The sequence below is a fragment of the Myripristis murdjan genome, chromosome 5, assembly GCF_902150065.1.
Source record: "Myripristis murdjan chromosome 5, fMyrMur1.1, whole genome shotgun sequence".
Lineage (NCBI taxonomy): Eukaryota > Metazoa > Chordata > Actinopteri > Holocentriformes > Holocentridae > Myripristis > Myripristis murdjan.
In genome coordinates this window covers 24,396,022-24,415,528 of record NC_043984.1, presented here as the reverse complement: position 1 = coordinate 24,415,528, position 19,507 = coordinate 24,396,022, and the positions used below count along the sequence as shown (strand labels likewise).

The 19,507-nt window shown below is 41.7% G+C and overlaps 2 protein-coding genes across 2 annotated transcripts; both read right to left on the bottom strand.

Annotated features, from left to right (window-relative positions):
- LOC115358783 (cytokine-like protein 1) lies at positions 1-2,151 on the bottom strand. Its single transcript, XM_030050794.1, has 4 exons — positions 1,823-2,151; positions 1,675-1,719; positions 1,073-1,219; positions 1-959 (listed from the first exon to the last, which is right to left on the bottom strand). Exons 1-4 carry the CDS (start codon positions 1,967-1,969, stop codon positions 858-860), a joined length of 441 nt encoding a protein of 146 aa, XP_029906654.1. The 5' UTR covers positions 1,970-2,151; the 3' UTR covers positions 1-857.
- A 653-nt stretch (positions 2,152-2,804) lies between these two features.
- On the bottom strand, positions 2,805-19,455 carry LOC115359889 (limbin). The gene is made up of 23 exons (XM_030052574.1): positions 18,887-19,455; positions 18,374-18,449; positions 17,851-18,035; positions 16,741-16,797; positions 16,461-16,647; positions 16,240-16,340; positions 15,928-15,993; positions 15,692-15,826; positions 15,222-15,361; positions 12,936-13,260; positions 12,041-12,280; positions 11,635-11,810; positions 11,236-11,395; positions 10,303-10,479; positions 9,840-10,150; positions 9,253-9,436; positions 8,127-8,270; positions 7,112-7,339; positions 6,298-6,518; positions 6,068-6,155; positions 5,681-5,856; positions 3,774-3,866; positions 2,805-3,467 (listed from the first exon to the last, which is right to left on the bottom strand). Exons 1-23 carry the CDS (start codon positions 19,130-19,132, stop codon positions 3,047-3,049), a joined length of 4,137 nt encoding a protein of 1,378 aa, XP_029908434.1. The 5' UTR covers positions 19,133-19,455; the 3' UTR covers positions 2,805-3,046.
- Positions 19,456-19,507: the final 52 nt, after the last annotated feature.

Here is a 19,507-nt window from a genome sequence, read left to right as displayed (position 1 = left end):
CGAAAACTCGGTTTATTACTTAATGTGAGTTGCACAAAGGGAAGTTGTAACATACAGATACAACAGAATATATATACATAAGACATGATAGGCATAAGATGTTACATGATGTTTAATATGCCGAGGGTTCAAAGATAAACTGAGATAAAATTCTAGATGTTTCCAAGCTTGCTGTGGCATTGAGGGCTACATGAACATGATCTATTTTCGTCATTACTCGAGGCCAAGGTGTTATTTTGTTGTCTAAAACTGGTCTTAGGTATGAACAGTAGCACATTTACCAAAACAACACATAATACACAAAGGGTCCTGGATGGAAGTCAGCCCAGTGTGAGAAGGTAATGCAACACAAAGCCATCTGTTCCTTACATAACATTCTCACACACCATGTTCGAGTCTCAGATGTTTACAAAATGCTGTATAGTGCTCCTTTAAGACATTTTAATCAGACCAAGGGTTATGGCAACACAACATATTTCTCTTAATGATACAGGAAGCTTTGATCAGCCCTGGTAAGTAAGCAGCAGCTAAGCCAGGCTCACAAGCATCTCTTATTGGTTTATTATTTCAAGGTTTTCATCGGCATGGCTGGCATTCAGCAAATTTCCTGTGGAAAGTTCTCCACTCCTTGATGGAATGTAGCCACACACACTGACAACATGAGTCTCCTCATAGCCAATAACACAAGCTCAACTAGGTGGGAGTTGAAACAGCACTGCCTGTTGTGCTACCAACACATCCTGTATGCATCTAACATTATGTAGGCTGTTATGTTTGACTGGTTGTAAATGCTTTACCACTGCTATGTGTATCTGTGTGCATGTAACTGGAAAGTGTATGTCTGTTTAGTGCACGGCTCATCTCTCCTCCTGCAGAAGCTGCAGCCTGTCTTCTCCATATCGAGGGGAACTGTGTCCGGTATCAATGGCCTCACAGTCATCTGTGAAAAACACAAGGTCCTGCAAACACAACAAAGAGACAACGGGCAGGCTTCAAAAGTCTGAAAACAGAATCTGAAGGTCAAGAGCCTTGTGGGCTTTTTTTTTTTTTTTTTTTTTTTTAATATACTTACCCTATAACAAACTTTGTTAATGATGGTATACAGGTTCTGGACTTTGCGTTTCAGCAGGACCATTCTGGGACGCTCTTTGCAGTACTGGCTAGGATGGTTCAGCACCACATAGAGAAAATCACGGAGCTTGGTTGTGACACAGGAATTCTAGAAAGACAAGAGTGACATTTCTGCATATGAACACACAGCAAGAGCCACTTATGTTGTCGACTGACATCCCACATCTCCAACAACAGAGAATGATTCTGGATTAGAGTCAGGGTTCATTAGATAGGCTATTTCATCATTATTATAATGATCCACTAACAGTGTGATGCCACATTCATGTCAAGGCTATATCAAGGCTTTTATTTGTAGTATTCAAATGTTTTATGTCACAAATGAGTCCCCAGAGAGTTACATATGAAGCTACAGAGCAGTTTGTCACAGGAAACCCCTTACATGAATAGTTGCTGTGCTAAACATGTTTGATGAATTCAAGTGAAACTGAACAATTCATGGTTCGTAAGGGACTCTCTAAAAGCCCTTTCAGAACCCCCGGACCCCACCATCTGTGCCACAGCTTTAGACAGGCTACACAGCATGCGTTACTGTGAACTTACATGTATGTCAAGAAAGAGCGTGGGCAGGACCTCGGCACACACTTTCTGCAATCCAACAAACAATCATTAAGAAAAGTGAGCGCTATTTTGAAATATCTGACATATATAACCTCACATGAGCTGCATAAATCATGTAAAAGCTGCTTACCGTGCGATGATAATTGTGTATTTTGTCCAGCAAAGTCATTATTTCTTTGCTCAAGCCAAGTGCCCTGGAGTAACAGGTCGGCGGCGCACACTCACACAGCCACACAAAGCTGAAGAAACACACGACTATGGCGAGTCCCAGCCTCATGTTGGACGCACTCGTTGCTGGTCAAGACGGGCTCCAGCTGCTTGGACAGTCAAAGGTATTTCAAATCGTAACGGGGGATGCTTTGCTGAGGTTTTAAAGCTGGAATGGCCCGGAAAAAGAAAAAAAAAAAAACGGATGGGCGATGACGTTGTGGAGCGCAGCGAACAGAGAAAAACATTTGGCTGCGCTGCGCGCCGCGGCACACTGATGCTCTCCTCACAGCTTACAAATGCCAGGGATTTGCTCCATGTGGTGATAACGCGACACAAGTATGCCCCCCTGAACTGCAGCTTTTAGGTTCAATGTCAGCCGCCTGAAAAACAAGATAATTGCCACAGGGGTCCTGGAGAGGTTGTGCGGTAAAAAAAAAAAAAAAAAAAGTCTTGATGTTTTATGGGCTGTATTTAGATGTATAGTTCAGTGCAGAGAGAGGCACTAGACAACCTCGTTACAAACACTGGTCAGCAGGGGTGAATATGAATGTAGCCTCTAGAACCCCTGCTATTACCTATTTAATGCTACAGTGTTTTTGTGAAGAGTGTTAGTCTCTCTGTCTTTCCCCAGAAGTTAATGAGGTGTAGCCTGCTGAGATCATTTGAAGCTTAATGGACCTTTCCACATTCAAAAGATGTCAATTCAAGAAAGAGGCATGGAGGAAAAATGACTTAAGTGAGTGTATCAACCACTTTTTGGACTGGTTGAAACCACAATCCTCCAGCATCTGATTAAACAGATCAATGATTATGGGACGGGGGGAAGACAGCAGCCAGCATGCACCTGTTTGACACCACAGCAGACAAGTCAGGCGATGTGGCCTTGCAAATCATTTTATCTTTAAACCTTGGGCAAAGGAACAATTATTGAGCAAAGGAACAACTCTAAAACAGTTAAAGTCAGCTGCCTTTACTTAAAAACAAAGCCAATGGCTACATGAAACTTAAAGTACAGCAAGTGTCCTAACTTTGTGGCTACAAATCAAAAATGTCTTCATTTTGGTCAGTAATATTATATCACTGTGAAGTACCATCAGTATGCAGACATAGAAAAACCATAGCAAAAGGCAAAAGTTTGTAAATCTCAAGGTAGGTTTGTTGGAGCCACTGAGCCCTTCTTCAGATTGAGGAAGTTTCTCTTCCTTTTTCTCCTGGGGGCGTCCACGCTGCTGTGTGATTCTGGTGGTACCCGAAACACAAACACCCTCTCCCCGGTGGCAGGGATGCCCAGTGCGGTGTTGGCAGATGTGGAGGCAGCGGGTGCCTCTGATGAGCTGTGTAAGGTTTCATTCACTGCCTCCACTTCCCCTTCTCTTGTAGTGTTGTTGTGCTGCTGTGTAACCTTTTTGTCATAGAATGTCATGGCTGTTTTATACATGGTCTCCTGTATGTTGGTAAGACAGTTTCCTTTCTCTTCAACCAGCACTGGTGCAGTGTCTCTTGGAGCCTGGAGGCGAGGACTGGGGAATAGTTTTTCCATCAGACTTTGCCTCTGCTCCTGCAGCCTGAAAGATTGGGAGGACAAAGGAGCTCTTGTTAGTGGGATTATGTCAAGCTTACCTCATACATGTGGTCATTGCAGCTCAGTCATATAATTGCTTTGATGAAAGGAATATTTCACTTTAAAAGAGTATTTGTCAGTTGTGTTGGTGCCACATGAAAAAGTAAAAGCTACATTTAGGACATTAAAAACTTATGAGTATTTATTTTGAGACAGACAAGAGCTGGCAATGCAGCGACAACCCCGAAATGCAACTGGTAGACCCACTGGCAGCTAGTGACATAACAGTAATTTGCTACCTTCCACTCACCTGCCTCTGTCCATAGTGTGGCTTGACACATTCCTCTGCACCATGTCTTCTCTTAATTTGACCAGAAGAGCTCTGTTTAACCCCTCAGGACGCCTGGTCAAAAATTTAGGAAAAAATTATGAGCCTGGTAACCATAAACACTCTCTATAGATGACAGTTTTCATTTTAGAGAGAGGGACTCTTTTGTGCCTCCCTTTTCTGCCAAATAAAACATATTACAGACAGTATGTCTTGTAGTGAAGGAACTGTACATTAGGCCAGCACAATTAACTGATAAACAAACAAACAGCAATAAAGACTACTGTAATTTGGACAGTGCAGTATCCCTGACCTACAAATCATCTTGCATGGGCAAAGTAACACACATTTAAAGACAGTATTTCATAACCATCATCATAGGATTTTTAGGCACTGATTTAAAGTCATGGAAAACAAATAACAGATGTTCACAGGTCTACATGTAAATAAATGATCATCAAAAATGTCACTGATTTGGCACAATCATCAGGGTTGATGTATGTTTGGCATGCTGTACTGGCTTCTATTATGAATGTCTACATGTAGCAGAATATTGTCTTCACCTGGATGAAACCGAAGAGCCACAAAAATTCTTGCATACTGTTCCAATTGAACATTCCCTTGTTCTTTGGCAAGACAGCTCAGGTTCAAGGGGACCTCATACAGAGCATTATTCATCAGCACTGCCATCCAAACTCAGTATGGGCCAGAGGCTGACAGTAAGTGTTCCACAGACTGTGCCAATGTATCAGGAGATAGAAATGAAATGAAATGACGATGACTAAAATGATTCCTCTTTATCTTGGAGCAGGAAAAATTATCCTTGTGGGAGCACATACCAATAATACTTGATATTTGAATTTAAGAGAAAGGTTAGACATAACAGTGATTCAGCCAGCTTCTGTGGAAATCTAGCCAGTGTCTTCACACAAAACTAAATTTTAAATCACAGAACTATTCTTCTTTGAATTGCCAATACATTTTCCTGCTTACTTGCAGGAAAAAAGGTTTTTCTAACCCCAAAGTTGTTCGCTGACTTTAATTAAAACACACAGTTTATTCATAGGCCTTAATAACTGTTAACAGTCTCACAAGAGTTTGCAAAATACTATGTGGAAAATCTAAGGCAATGAAATGACTTCAGATTTCATGTTTGCCTAATGCAGATTCAAGGTCAAGCAAAATCAAGTTCAAATAACATTATTATACTGGTTTACAAGTTGGAAGAACCAGACAGATTTTGTATGACGATGAGTGGCTTAATGACATGTCTTCTTTATCATTGGCAGAGACAGAATAAGTGAGTGTGACAATGTTTTTTTATAATATAAAACAAGGCGCAGCCAGTGTTTAGAGACAGGTACATCTCGGTATTGTTCTCAGCTGCTGACAGACTAAATGCTAAACATCTGCTGTGGGGTGCCAACTTCTGTAAGTGCTAAACATGGGGTTTGGACTTAGCATGCGGGAACATTTCAACAGAAAATATAAAGAAGTACTATGTCAGCAACACATGGTTCAGTTTTAGAGATGTGGAGATTTTTCAGTTTCAAAACAATACACTTGTGCAAGATAAGTCTATTTGAGTGCAGATTTCCTCTTGGCCAACATCGGCACATTGACAGGGCAGCCAAGTCTTCCAGTGTAACTTTGATGGCAAAATGGTAGACAACACAGGCAACACTACAAGCAAAAGTTTATATATTTTTACTTACAATAATAGGAATAATAATAATAATCACCTTTCATGTCAAACACATTCACCTTATGTGATCCTATGCTGACTACACCATAAATTAAAAGTAAGAAACTCAGAAATCTGAGTTAAGATCTAAAAATGGGGGAAAAAGAATGGTTCGCCCTATGGAAATCCTGAACCAGGTTCCTACCCTGGGTGATCCTGCTCTGCAGAGGGTGACCCAAGGGGCTGTTTGGGACAGAGGGCATCCGTGATGGAGAGGAGTTCAGATTCAGGCAGGGTGGGGAGGAGGAGGCGCAGGGCCTCCAGGAGAACCTCAGTGGATATCTGACTCTGCTTCACCAGCCGAGATGCAAAGTCCAGGTCCTGGGATGTAGACAGACAGTAATATGATGACAGGGCGACTACAAGAGTACACACACTGCTACAGGAGAGACAGACATCAAGAGACCATCAATAATACAGATGTTGTCTTTCTCAAATTGCAGATGGAGCACTTAAGTGTCCCTTTATTATTACTTGATAGTAATATTTATTAGCTCAAGTCACATTGGAAGTTATTTGGACAAAGCCAGACCTGGTCACAGTTTGCATACAGTCTCTTGAGCTCAAACTGTTCTTTCAAATCTTCCATGGCTTGACTGTTGGTGGTTGACTCCTGCAACCTAGAAGCACCACACTGAGGTGAAACTTTGCAGTCACTGGCAAAAATTACTGATCCATATAACTATTATACCAACTATTTTATTATTATTTCTTAAAGCAATTGCTTATTCCTCCTGAGATCAGAGTGACATGAAAGCCCACCTCTCAGTCAAGAGTGTGATGGCCTGATCACACTTGTAGAGTGCTTCCTGGAGGATGGTAGCCATCCTGCAGTCGCTTTGCACCTGAAACAGTCTGTCCTCCTTCCCCTCTTCAGAGTCTTGCAGCTCTGTTCTATTTGACTTCTCTTTAGGCTGATCTGTTTCCAGGCAGTCCAACTCTGTCCTCTCCTTCTGAAGCTGCTGCTCTGCTTCCTCTAGTCCCTGTGGCAAGGGTTTGGGTTAGGGGTCAAATTAAAAAATGGCACAAACGTAAAGTGTGGACACTGAAAGCTGCATTGACGATGTACACATTTCTTAACACCTACGCATGGGAAATTCTGAGCACAGTGCTATTTATCAGGCATATTTCAACTTTCAGTGTACTGACTATAAAATTGTTCCATTTTTACACTGTGTTTAACACTGGGACAGGGTTTTTAATCTTTTTAAAATTAAATTAAGAGCAAAACATAACCTTAACTCTATTTCAGTCTTACAGGGTTGTCAGTTGTTTGCAGTGTTTTTTGATTTGTCATTGTTCTGTGACAGCACTCCTCTGCATGTAAGTGCAATACAACAACTTCATACAGCAATAAACCAGTTCCAACTTCCAATGCAAGGGAGGTACAATAAAACTTGGCAGTTGAAGCAACTGTCATTACAGAAAAGACAGTGGAATGGAAACTTAATCTTTGTGAGAAATATGCTTTAGTCCAAACCGTACTGGTTGTATGCCTCAAATCCCCTCTGAAACCCTCAAACTACTTTTACAATGTTATGACACAGAGGTTGACTTAAAGTCAACTATCTCCTACCGAGCAGTGGCTCTGTATACTCTGGGCCATGTCTTGTCTCTCCAGACTCTTTCCCTCTCTGAGCTGCTGGGTGAGCAGGCTGTGCAGGGTAAGCATGGCTCTGGAGGTCTCCAAGACCTTGGTCCTCCTCTCTGCCTTCTGGTAGTGGATAGTAGCCATCTGCATCGCCAGGCTGTCTGCCTGAGAGCGCAGCTCACCCTCTCTGCCCCTCAGCATCTCATCCAAGACCTGGCAAAATAAATATGGATGAGTTTTAGTCATCTTGTATCACCTTGAACCACATGACTTGCAATTTAAACACTTGACTTGACTTGACACACTCTCTCTCTCTCTCTCTTTCTCTCTCTCTCTCTTTCTCTCTCTCTCTCTCTCTTTCTCTCTCTCTCTCTCACACACACACACAGCTATGTGCTGTTTGTTACAGCTCCAGGTGTCTGACTAGTATACACCTACAGATGGGTGACAAATTAAAGGAAAAATCAACACTAAGTGTCTTAGTAAGATGCTGGACCACCACAAGCAACCAGAGCATTTTCAGTGCATCTCTTCATAGATTCTCCAAGTTTCTGGAACTCTACTGGAGGGCTGGAACACCATTCTTCCAAAAGATATTAGTTTATTTGGAGTTCTGATGATGGTGCTCAAGAGCACTGTCTTAATATGTAGCTTCAAAATCTCCCATAGGTGTTCCAATGGTTGAGATGTATTGATGCTGAAAGCCATAGCCTTTATATCATTCTCATTTTTATCAATCCAGTCAGTGCCCCCTCAGGCCCTGAGGATGGGATGGCATTGTCATCCTGGAGGAGATCACTCCATTATGTCTGTCCAGTCATTTACTCTGGTTTTTCCCTTAATCTGTTACCCATCAGTACATCAGTCTGATGTACAATCATGACTAATAAACTAGTTTCCTATGACTTGTCATGCACTGCATTTAAAATGACTTATAGTAACAGTAAATAAATGGAGTGACAAAAGAGCTTTTGCCTCCATCTTAACATCTCTCCTTCACCTTGTCCATGACACTACTCTCCATCTCCTTCTCCCTCTCAAACAGCTGGATTCTGTCCTCTAGCCTCTTCTGGAAGACAAGCAGCTTAGATGTGTCTGCTTTCTTTCTGGCCTCACTGGATTTCCCCTTGGATTGTGGCTTCTTCTGCAAAGACCATAACATATTTGAGGTGGTCAGGGAAATGATTCCACAGCATGCTGTCTTGATGTGATCAAAAATAAAACCACTCTGTGGAACCCTTTATTATCTCAGAATAACAATCTGCACTCATCCTGCTGCCTCATAAATGATGGTGAGCGCAATATAGGTTACACTGGTAGTCGCCATTCTCTACTGTCATTAGTATGAGAAAACATTAAATATGCTATTATCTCCTGTGGTGGTTTCACTCAAGCTATTATGAAGAAAGAGAAGTGGACACCGTTTTCTCTCCCAAGAAAAACATTTTAACAACAGCTAGAAAACAAATGGGGAGAAATAAAATCAAACACTGTCAACTGTCCTGAATGGTAGCTCTAGTACTAAATTACCCTCTGTAATTAGCTGTGGCTCTTCTACTTAGGGGTTATTCCTTGTTTCCAGCACTAAGGAAAGGAAGCACTGACATGTTATATACATTGATCACTGTTTCTAATGTTCCTATCTTCAACATGATTCAAATTTTGATTTTATGCATATATTATGCACAGCTATTTAATAACAGTTAAAAATGAAAAAATGTTACAGAGGTTGTTTTGTGTCTTATATTTCATCAGAAAATGCCACACAAAGTGTGAAGTATGCTGCTTCCATCTGCTTTTTCAATGAAATTGACTGATCAGGTACATTCAGGCAAAAAGTATGAGCCCTTGTTGATTTCATGTAAAAAGAGGGGGCTTGACAAGTTCACAACGATTTAGAGCTTCCATACACGAAACAATGGGACAAGGGAGGTGTAACTATTATGCAGGCAGTCCAAATGTCACCTCTAGTTTCTCTTACACCACTAGAGGGCCTAATTTTAATGCTACATTTGTTTCTCGCAACTGTTAATCTTGTGCTGTACTACTTTAATTTAAGAGGTGCCTCTGCTGTTATAAATGAATACATGGGAACTAAATTAAACAATGTGTGGATCATTTCCCACTTCTGTGGATGTGTTTTCCATCTGTTGCTTCCTCCAGGCAGCCAGGGCAGTGAGGAGTTTGGCTCTGGAGACAGCATGAGGCAGCACCAGGCAGCGATCCATCACAGACAGACACTTCTGGAACTCTAGTTTCATCCGCAGCCTGTCATCTTCTGACAGGGTCAACTGAGACGAGCACAAACACCTAGGAGGAAAGAGAAAAAGAGGACCTGGAGATAAACATATCAGGGATCTTGTTGTGGCCCAAAATGTAAGATTTCAAGACTTTTCAATGGCTTTCCAAAGCTAAGTTGGAGCACTTCCATGACCTGTACATTTTATTCCTCCCTGGTTTGTTTATGTTCTTTTTTGGCTTAGAAAAGGTTTCACAGGGGTGAACAGTCTGGTTTCACTGCAGTTGGATTTGTTGTAGAGAAAACAACTATCTAATGCTATTCAATTTTTGAAACAAGCTGTAAAACACATTATATTTGCATACACTAACCTATTTGTAAAAATTCCTCATATATCCTGACTTCTTTTACATGCTTGATTTAAATCCACTGAAATAAATCACAAAGATGACCGCCATCATTATCATCACTGACCTGAAGAAAGCGCGCCCCTGGGCCCTGAGCTCACTCTGCTGCTGCAGCTCTTTCTCCATGGCTTCCTGCAGAGCCTCCCTGGTGCCCCTGAGGGTGCGTAAGGCTGCCTTGCCTTCCTGGTGCAGCTTCTCCTGGGCCGGGAGGAGAGTGCTGGCCCCTTGTCCCTGGCTCTGGCCTGGCCCTGACTCTGGCTCTACCTGGAGCAGAGAGTGTGGAGCACCAGCAGGCCAGAGGTTCAGCAGGGCCTGGGCTGCAGAAGGCTGGATGGCATTGACTTCAGCCATGGCACTCTGGATCACACGCATGGTCACCTAAGTAACCAATGGAAGATGGAGACTGAGTATGAACAAATGGCAGTATGTTTTAGAGGAGTGTGCATGTAAGTTAGTATGTCTTTCATGGTGATTAGCTCCAAATAAGCTAGCCATGTATATGTGCATGAGGTGAACTGTTAGTGCGGTACCTTGCGGATGTCAGCAGCAGCCTCCTCATCCAGGTTGTTGATGAGCTCGGCAAGTTCCAGGCTCTGGGCCGTCAGCAGGTTCTGCCAGCAGTGCAGGTGCTGGGCCACCTGCACCTGTTCTTCCAAGCCCCTTGACAGGCTGGACAGGTCTTTCTGCCTCTGCATGTGCCCCTGCAGCTGGAGAGGGCAAGACGCTAGATTGGACTATGGCGGTCCATTAATTGAGAAATGAAAGGAGTAAGAGATCGTGTGTGTGGTTTAACAATTTCAAACAAAGGGTGATATTTCTATGGCCATTTGCTCGTGTCTGGTTGAGAGCAGCAAGTTCACACCTGTTCTCTGGAGGTTAGTGAAGAGATTCTGGGAGACACATTAAATCACCAATTAAAGTACAACTGTACAAGTCAGGGGGAGAAGAGAAACACACTTTGTGATAAAATAAGACCACTCTTTATATTGGTCCTGAAACAACAAGCAAATTAATCACTTAGATGATACGACAGAAAACTGATTAGGATTTTGATAACTGATTAATACTTTTTGTCCTTTATCAAGTAAAAACATTTGCTGGTTACAGATTCACAAATGCTAAGATGTGCTTGCTTTTTCCCCCAGTTCATATAATCACAAAATTATTTGTTTAGATAGATAAGATAGATAGATAGATACTTTATTCATCCCGCAGGAAATTCACAATTCACAAATTTTAGAAATTTCTTGGCTGCTGGTCAGACAAAATAAGCAATTTTAAGACATCACTTTGGGCCCAAGTAGTTTGTCACGGGCATTTATCAATATTGTTGACATTTCAAAGTCTATTAATCAATTAACTGAAAAAATAATGACAAGCTGAATTGATATTAAACTGAAATGAAAATGATAATTCGTTGCAGCCCTGTTTCATATGTACTCAGTTAAATATGATCTCTTCACCATGTCAGAGATGAGCTCCCTCCTCTTCTTAATCAGGCCACAGTGCATAGCTCTCCTCTCTTGGCTCAGAGCCTCATCCAGCCTCTGCCTCACCATCACCAGCTCCTTCTGGGCCTTGTCTTGCAGCTGGTCTATCTGCTCTACAGGCACAATGCTCCCTCTGGTGGAGAACAAGAGAGAATGCCAGGTTAAAATGTGGGTCTGTTGTCCATACACCAGAGAAATTTACTTCGCTGGGATGAAGATATCAGCTTTCCATTTCCACAAATTTAGATTCTTGGTTATTGATTTGTGGTTACATTATACTATACATATTTCACCTGCACTTTCACCATCCTGAATCAAATTAAATTTGTCAAGAACAGTAATTTAGGTGCTGACAGCACAACAGGAACAGACCTCCTGATGTGAGTGAACCATTGGTCCAGACTGCTGGAGGTGCTGGAGAAAGTGTCAGAAATGAGGCTCTTGAGGCTGTGGAGGCTGTGCACCAGGAACTTCCTCTGTGCATGGCGCTCAGCCAGCACATAACGCTGATTGGCCAGGACCACGTCCAGCACTTCCTCTAGTTGATCCTGAATAGAAAGGTGAAGAATATTTTACTTTATATATTTTCTTTTTTTTTTTTTTTTTATCTGCAATACCACTGGTTTTGCAGATAAAGTCTATGCATGTTACTAATTTCTGAAATTAAATTAACACAACTCAAAATAATTTGCACCTCCATTCATTCATTCATCTAACATGACCCTCAAAGTGATCAATTTGTACATCATACTACTTTGCAACTACTTTCTTAGCTTACTTGGCAGGTGAAGTAATCATGTTGTAGACTCTTGGCTGTACTCTTCTCTAGCTCGCCCATCCTTGTGGCCTCCTCCAGTTCCTCAGAGAAGATCTTGTGGAGCTCTACTCTGCGCCACTCTATGATCTGCCTCTGGACCTTAGCTGAGGCTTCTTCGTGTCGGACCAGGAGAGTGTGCTGGAGCTGGCTCTGGTTCAGCTTGTGCAGCTTCTCTAGGAGGACACTGCACTGGAGGAGCTCCTATGAACAGAAATTAAGAGACATTTCAGAAAAAAAACTCACTTTCTACTAAGAAAAAAAAAAAACATTCTGTACTGTCTGACCAAAGAAAAGATGTATCCCATCTGTGCACTGTACTATGTTTAGGAAATCAGATAATTACACTGGTAATTGTGATGGAAAACTGCCAAGATTACATATTAGTTATTTTATAACCAGAATTCGATATTTTAGGGAGGGTAAGGTGTGTTCCTTTTTGAATTAGTGGTGGGACAAACCTTTTGTGATACATTATCGATACAGTTTTCAACTTAATTTGCATAGATGCATGTTTGAGCTACTGTGAGGCATATTCGTTCCATGTTTTTCGGCATTTTAACTCAAACTGCTCTGTCATGTACATGTTGCAGTCACTGTGCATATTAAAACACTGAAAAACAGGACTGATTCCTGCACTGGAAATTATTTTCCCTGGGTATTTTTTTCTTCTTCAGTTAGAGATATCATGATATATCATAACTAATTATCGTGAATTACATCGCAGAATCGCCTATATCGCAATGCTATTATTATTTTGGGTAAAATATCATATTATCAAATATCATAGTATCATATCGCCAGTTATACAGTGATTCCCACCTCTAATTTGAATATATATACAACAGAGTATTTTTACCTGTTGGTCTGCATGCTGACACAGCAGCTCAGCTCTGGCCTTTTCAGCAGCTTCCCTACGATGCTCCACCTCCATTTCCTCCCGAGTCTCCAGGTTACACTGACCAGCCAGAGCTGCCATGCGAGCCCCCAGTTCCTCCTTCAGTCGACCCTCCATGCCCAGCAGCTGGCCATGGAGCACACTGAGCAGCCTCTGCTGGACCTGAGTGCTGGCCTGGCATCGGGATCGCAGGCTTCCCAGCAGGGAGGCCATCAGGTCCTTGTAGATCTGAACCCGGCTGGCCTCCAGGTTGGTGGTTGCACGCAAAAGGCTGGACATTTCAAGGCTAACAGGGATCAAATGTAGAGTTAGCAGGGGAAATGTGCACGCAGTGGCTTTTGTTTTAGATACAAAAACTGAATGATGTGTACTGACCCTAGTGGCTTTTATAATAATGTTGACATTTATGACTACGGTACCATGAAAATTATGTCACTACATTCTGTGGAGGAATTGGTGTAATTATGAAAACGTTTGAGTGGTCAGGTGGCACAGTGATTAGCAATGAGTACGTTTACATGCACACCATATTCTGGTTCGGCTCAATATTCCGGTTAAGGTAACTGCGCCGCGGCAACTGGAATATTCCGTTTACATGTTACTTGGCATGCCCCCGTGTTTCGGCGTATTCCACTCTCTGACGTAATGCGACACTCAGCCGCGGGGGGCAGCAGCACACGTATAGGCGTCTGGTCTGCCGGAAAAACAGACGAAGAAGTCTTCTTGCTCGTCTTCTTCTTCTTTTTCTTCTTCTTCTGTCGCTATTTCTATGTTTTCTCCCATCGATATACTCTGTGATATTTAAGTCTTTGATCAGCTGAAGGTGGACTGCAGTCTCCTGGCTCTTGCTGCTGTTCGCCATGCCGTTTTCCCCGCTTGCAGGTAACCATAGCAACGAAGACACCACAGAAGTCCTTGTGAGTCGAGCATGCGCAGTCGTGACTGAATATTCCGGTTCGGGGAGTTTTCCGACTAAGGTGGTTACATGCCCCAATATTCCGGTTGGAACAGGAATATTCCAGGGGGCTTATTCGGAATTCTCTCCAACCGGAATATGACCTTAATCGGGTTCGGTGCGTGTTTACATGACACGTGCGCAACCGGAATATTGCGAATATTCCGGTTAATACAGGAATAAGGTGTGCATGTAAACGTGCTCAATGTTACCTCACAGCAAGAGAGACCTACAGTAGGGCTGCATGCTTCACCAAGTCCTTGTCTGGTTTTGCTCCCACAGCCCAGTGACATGCAAGTAAGGTGGACTGGAGACTCCTGAATCACAAGTATGAATTTAAATCGTCTGCCTTTGTTAGCTGTGTGATACACTGAGCACGTTTACATGCACACCTTATTCCTGTATTAACCGGAATATTCGCAATATTCCGGTTGCGCACGTGTCATGTAAACACGCACCGAACCCGATTAAGGTCATATTCTGGTTGGAGAGAATTCCGAATAAGCCCCCTGGAATATTCCTGTTCCAACCGGAATATTGGGGCATGTAACCACCTTAGTCGGAAAACTCCCCGAACCGGAATATTCAGTCACGACTGCGCATGCTCGACTCACAAGGACTTCTGTGGTGTCTTCGTTGCTATGGTTACCTGCAAGCGGGGAAAACGGCAGGGCGAACAGTAGCAAGAGCCAAGAGACTGCAGTCTGCCTTCAGCTAATGAAAGACTTAAATATCACAGAGTATATCGATGGGAGAAAACATAGAAATAGCGACAGAAGAAGAAGAAAAAGAAGAAGAAGACGAGGAAGAAGACTTCTTTGTCTGTTTTTTCGGCAGACCAGACGCCTATACACGTACTGCTGCCCCCCGCGGCTGAGTGTCGCATTACGTCAGAGAGTGGAATACGCCGAAACACGGGGGCATGCCAAGTAACATGTAAACGGAATATTCCAGTTGCCGCGGCGCAATTACCTTAACCGGAATATTGAGCCGAACCGGAATATGGTGTGCATGTAAACGTACTCAGTGACAAGACCTGAATGGAGGTTTCCTTGCCTTTCAACCAATTTAAGCTAGGACAGGCTTCAGCCACCAGTGATCCTGATAAAGAATAGGTGAGAACATTTTTTTCAGTGGTACTTCAAGGTGTGGTGGCTACTCATAGTATGTGTTACTAAGAAGAGGGATGAAAAATAAACTACAAGGACAGTGGGTGTTACTTTAACCACGGGCTTCTATGCAACAGATGCATGGATATATTTGTTTAGTTCACTCTGGGCTGGTCTACTCACTTCTCCAGAGCCTGGTACATGTTCTGAGGATCCTCCAGCACCATGATGTCCACCATCTTGTCTTCAAAAACTGCCTCATCTTTGGCTGTCTCACTTATGTTGCATTCTGCATACTCTGGATCCAAATCACCCCTGTTTTTCTGAGGCAAGCAAGCAAATAAAACCTCAAACAAATAATGAAATAGTTTTAATATCCCTTCTAGAAGAAAGTTCTCTGCAATTACAAAAATGAGTATGTTTATCAAAAAGAAATAGTGTTGCAACCAATGTGATTAACAAATTATCATGTGCTGTATGATCATATATTGATAACTGACAAGGATCAAGATTTTTCTTTTTACAGTTAGCTATCACCAAGACTCTTCTAATACTTGAGTCAACAAATGTAAAAATGTGCAATTTAAACTTTTTAATAACAAAGCCTTGTTTTGATTAACTAAACAGTAATGCAGAAATGTGAGGGTCAATACCCTTTGCTGAAGAAGGTTCAGTCTGGTTCTTGGACCTATCAGGTTCATGGCCAGAAACCCCAGGGACAGCAGCACCAAAGTAACAAAGAACCCACCAATAAATCCCGCAAAATGGACACCATGGTTTGGATAAATCTAGAAATGGAAGGTAGAAACAGCATTCAAAGTTCCTTTCCACAGGTGTGTTTCCAGTAAAGGAGCAATACAAAAGTGTATGGTAAGTGTCCACCACTTACCCGGTCAGTGGAATTCACTCTCAAGGTTAGATTAGCCATTAGTGGACCAAACATACTAACATCATTCTGTGACAACAAGAAAAGAATACTCAATATTAGAAGATACAGAAAAGACGTTATTATGCTGTAGAGATTATTTTAACAAAGGACTGTAGATGTTAATTTTGTGAAATTAAAAAAACAGCTAATTACTCTGGCTCAAAAAAGTTGTCTTGTCAATTATTCATTAATAGACAACTACTGGAAATGATTTCTTCTTGCAGAAATGAAGGCTGTTTTTCAAAGCGAGGAGAAAAGGGCAGCAAACAATACCTGTGAGGCATTAGAGAAGGTGAGAAACGCTGGAAGGTCCAGGACTTCACTCTTATGACTCCTGATGTGGGCGGTATAATTCACAACAACTTGGGATCCAGCTGAAAAACAAAATCAATACTATGTTATTACTGAGGATCCAAATGTTGTAATTCAGCAAATTTATACCTGTACACCTTTTGACTACAATCAACTTTGATAACATTTCTTCCCAGACTTACCAGACAGTGAATCAATAGCAAAAGTCTGATAGCCTGTTTCCACCACCTTGCCCTCAGTCTTTAGGGGCACTATCCCAGAGATGGAGTCCCGCACGGCCACCTGAGACAGGTTGGTGCCCCCCACTGGGCCCATGTTGTGAATCAGCAGGAAGAATGCCAGCTGAGGGGGATCAGTGTCAAGTTTCACCTGGGACCCATACATTGACAAAATAATTGGTCACACACAATATAAATATAGAACTTCCAATAGGCCAAAATCCAAACACTAATATTGATGTACCTGTGCACACTTATGAAATTTGACTCCAAATGCCAATGGATTTGCCACACTCTGAACCTACAAAAACATTAAACAAAAACACAAAAAATCAAAAACAACAAACCAACCAACAAACACATCTTTGTGTCATGTAGTCCCATGAGTGTGTATCTGAAAGGACCTATCCCAAACTGTATAAATAACATGTAAAAACTTGTGACAATTTGTCATTTTGTGTGTAATACAACACAATAGCTGGACGTCCATGAAATTTTTAGGTTATAAACTTAAACATCTGTGTTCATGAAAGCTAAAACTTCTGATTCTTTTGAATAACTTAAGGGGAACTGCCATCTTCAAACAAACTAATGCAAGAATAAAAAACAAATATAGATGTGTATCGGTTATAGGGGTAAAAATATGTAATGGACTAGATAATGAATTAAAAAATTGTAGTTCAATAAATAAATTTAAAAAGATGTACAGATCAAATATAATAGCCAGATATAGAGCAATAGTGTGATATACATAACGTAAAGGCTAGTTTCTAGTACTTTTCTGTATTTCTCTCTTGTTTTGTAAATTCCAGTGATATATTGTTTCATTTCCTTTTAGTTGTTTTGTTCTGTTTTTTTCTTCTGTTGTGTTTTGTTTTGTTTTGTGTTAGTCTCTGTTTACTGTTTGTTTTCTGTTCTTGTCCTGATTGTGTTGTTGTATTTTCTAGTAAGAAGATATTTAATGGTTTAAAGGGTAGGCACAATAAGCTTAGGCTTCAGCCTACACCTTTTTGGTCTGTTCTTTCTAAGAAACTGAAAGAAAATTGTAGTGTATTAACTCACCCTCAAATGACCAAATAAAACTACTACTACTACTACTAATAAGTAAAAGCCATCCATGGCAGAACAGACAAAGTTAAGAGTACAGCATGCATAAAAACAAAATCCACCAACATAAAATCCAAGGAAAGGACATCACAGTACTGGCAACACTTTTTGATTGCCTAGTGATCACTAGGAGGTGCGGTGCGAAAACACTGTAGCAATAACTGCTTACCACCAAGGATGATGCAAAAATGAAAACAATAATCTCATGAATTACCACTCTGAAAGCAGCAAAAATGCAAGGACATACCTGAGGCAGAGCATGACCAGTGTTGTACCTGGTGAGGGTGCTTCTGCGGCCTCTGCGGTCTAAGATGTTTGACACGTAGCTAAATGAGGTGTAAATGGAATGTCCCCATGGGCCAGCAGGAGCTGTAGAGGAGATGGGCTCCTCTTCAGCCGAAAACACCATAGGACTATTTAATTTCAGTGTACCTGTGAGGTTATAAATAGGAAGCATAAAAAGCCTTATTGAAATGTCGTAACATAGGCTGGAAAAAGCAACAAAAATGTCACAACACCGCAGTTCATCTAACATATACACATTTCCAGGAGAGTGCCCAATCTCTCAGATATTTTAAATATCTATTGAGCTATACTCTGCTTTTTGGACGGTCTTCCATTGTACAGCATTAGACTGTAACCAAATATAATTTACCTCTCATGAAGCACATGTACTAAAATAATTTGCCTTCTCTACACCAAGAAACGACAAATCTGACTCTTTTGGGTTGTACTGCTTGTTGCTGATGTAATTTAAAAGCAAAACAAACCATCCATCCTCTGCAAACTCCGGCCTGCTGTTTTCCCACTGTCATCATGGTAAACCACACGGACACCAAAAAGACCCTGATAATGGAAACGAGACATAGAGCATACATTATTTATTGTGATGACAGTTATTTGACAAAGTTTTAATTAGCCTCGTCAGTGGGCCTAGTACGTGGGCACGGTGATAATCCTAACCCAAACAATTCTTCTTCTTCTTCTTATAGGGCCTGATTACACTGTCGTACGAGTAAACCAAAGTACTGATTCCAACACTAGGACACAGGGGCTCAGTGTAGGCACAATAATTTCACTATGACCAGATTTTTTTTTTATTTTTTTTTTTTACAAGTTAGCACCTATGTTTGGGAAGTGCCAACACATCAAAAATCTCTCAGCAGGTCTTAATGAGACGGAATTAAGGTGGCCTATTTCTTTTAATTCGCCGTATTGGAGATCTCTGACATGTAAAACATTCAGAAATCCTTTCTTAGAGATTTTTTTTTTAACCTACTCACCCCAAGTGGCTCCAAGAAGAAAGGCGTTGGCAGCATGTACCGTGAAACATCCTGAGAAGAACCGTTACGACAAGTTTGATGCCCAGCCTTGTCCTCCGGTATAGCGGGACGGCGTGTGAATTCACACTGGGTTACATCGTGACAGCAATGAAAACACGAGGAAAGTCGGAACAAACTCGCCACTTGAAGACTATACAAAAAATACCATATCGTAGCCCTCTTCGCGACAGTGCGTACCTGAAGCATTCGTTTTGACGGGCTACTCTCACCGCGGAGAGCCGTTAAGTTAGCTTACTGGCTACATCGTTTGTGGATGATGCCGTGGTCCACGACGAAAACACTTCAACCGTTTGTCCCTGAGAAACTACAGCTCTCGCAAAACGTCTGACACACAAGAACATCTTTGATATGTAATGTCTAGAAGAAGAAAAACAGCAGGGTTTTTTTTTTGTGTGTGTGTGTGTGGAAAAGTTGATAATTAGCAGCAGCAAAGTCCAAAATCACTGGTAAAGGAAAAGTTGAGAGGACATTTCCAAATTCAGAGGAACACTTCGAACACTCCTCCTCCATGAGTGTCAAGTTAGAAAGAGGAAAATTAGCTTCCGGAAAAAACTTTCAAAA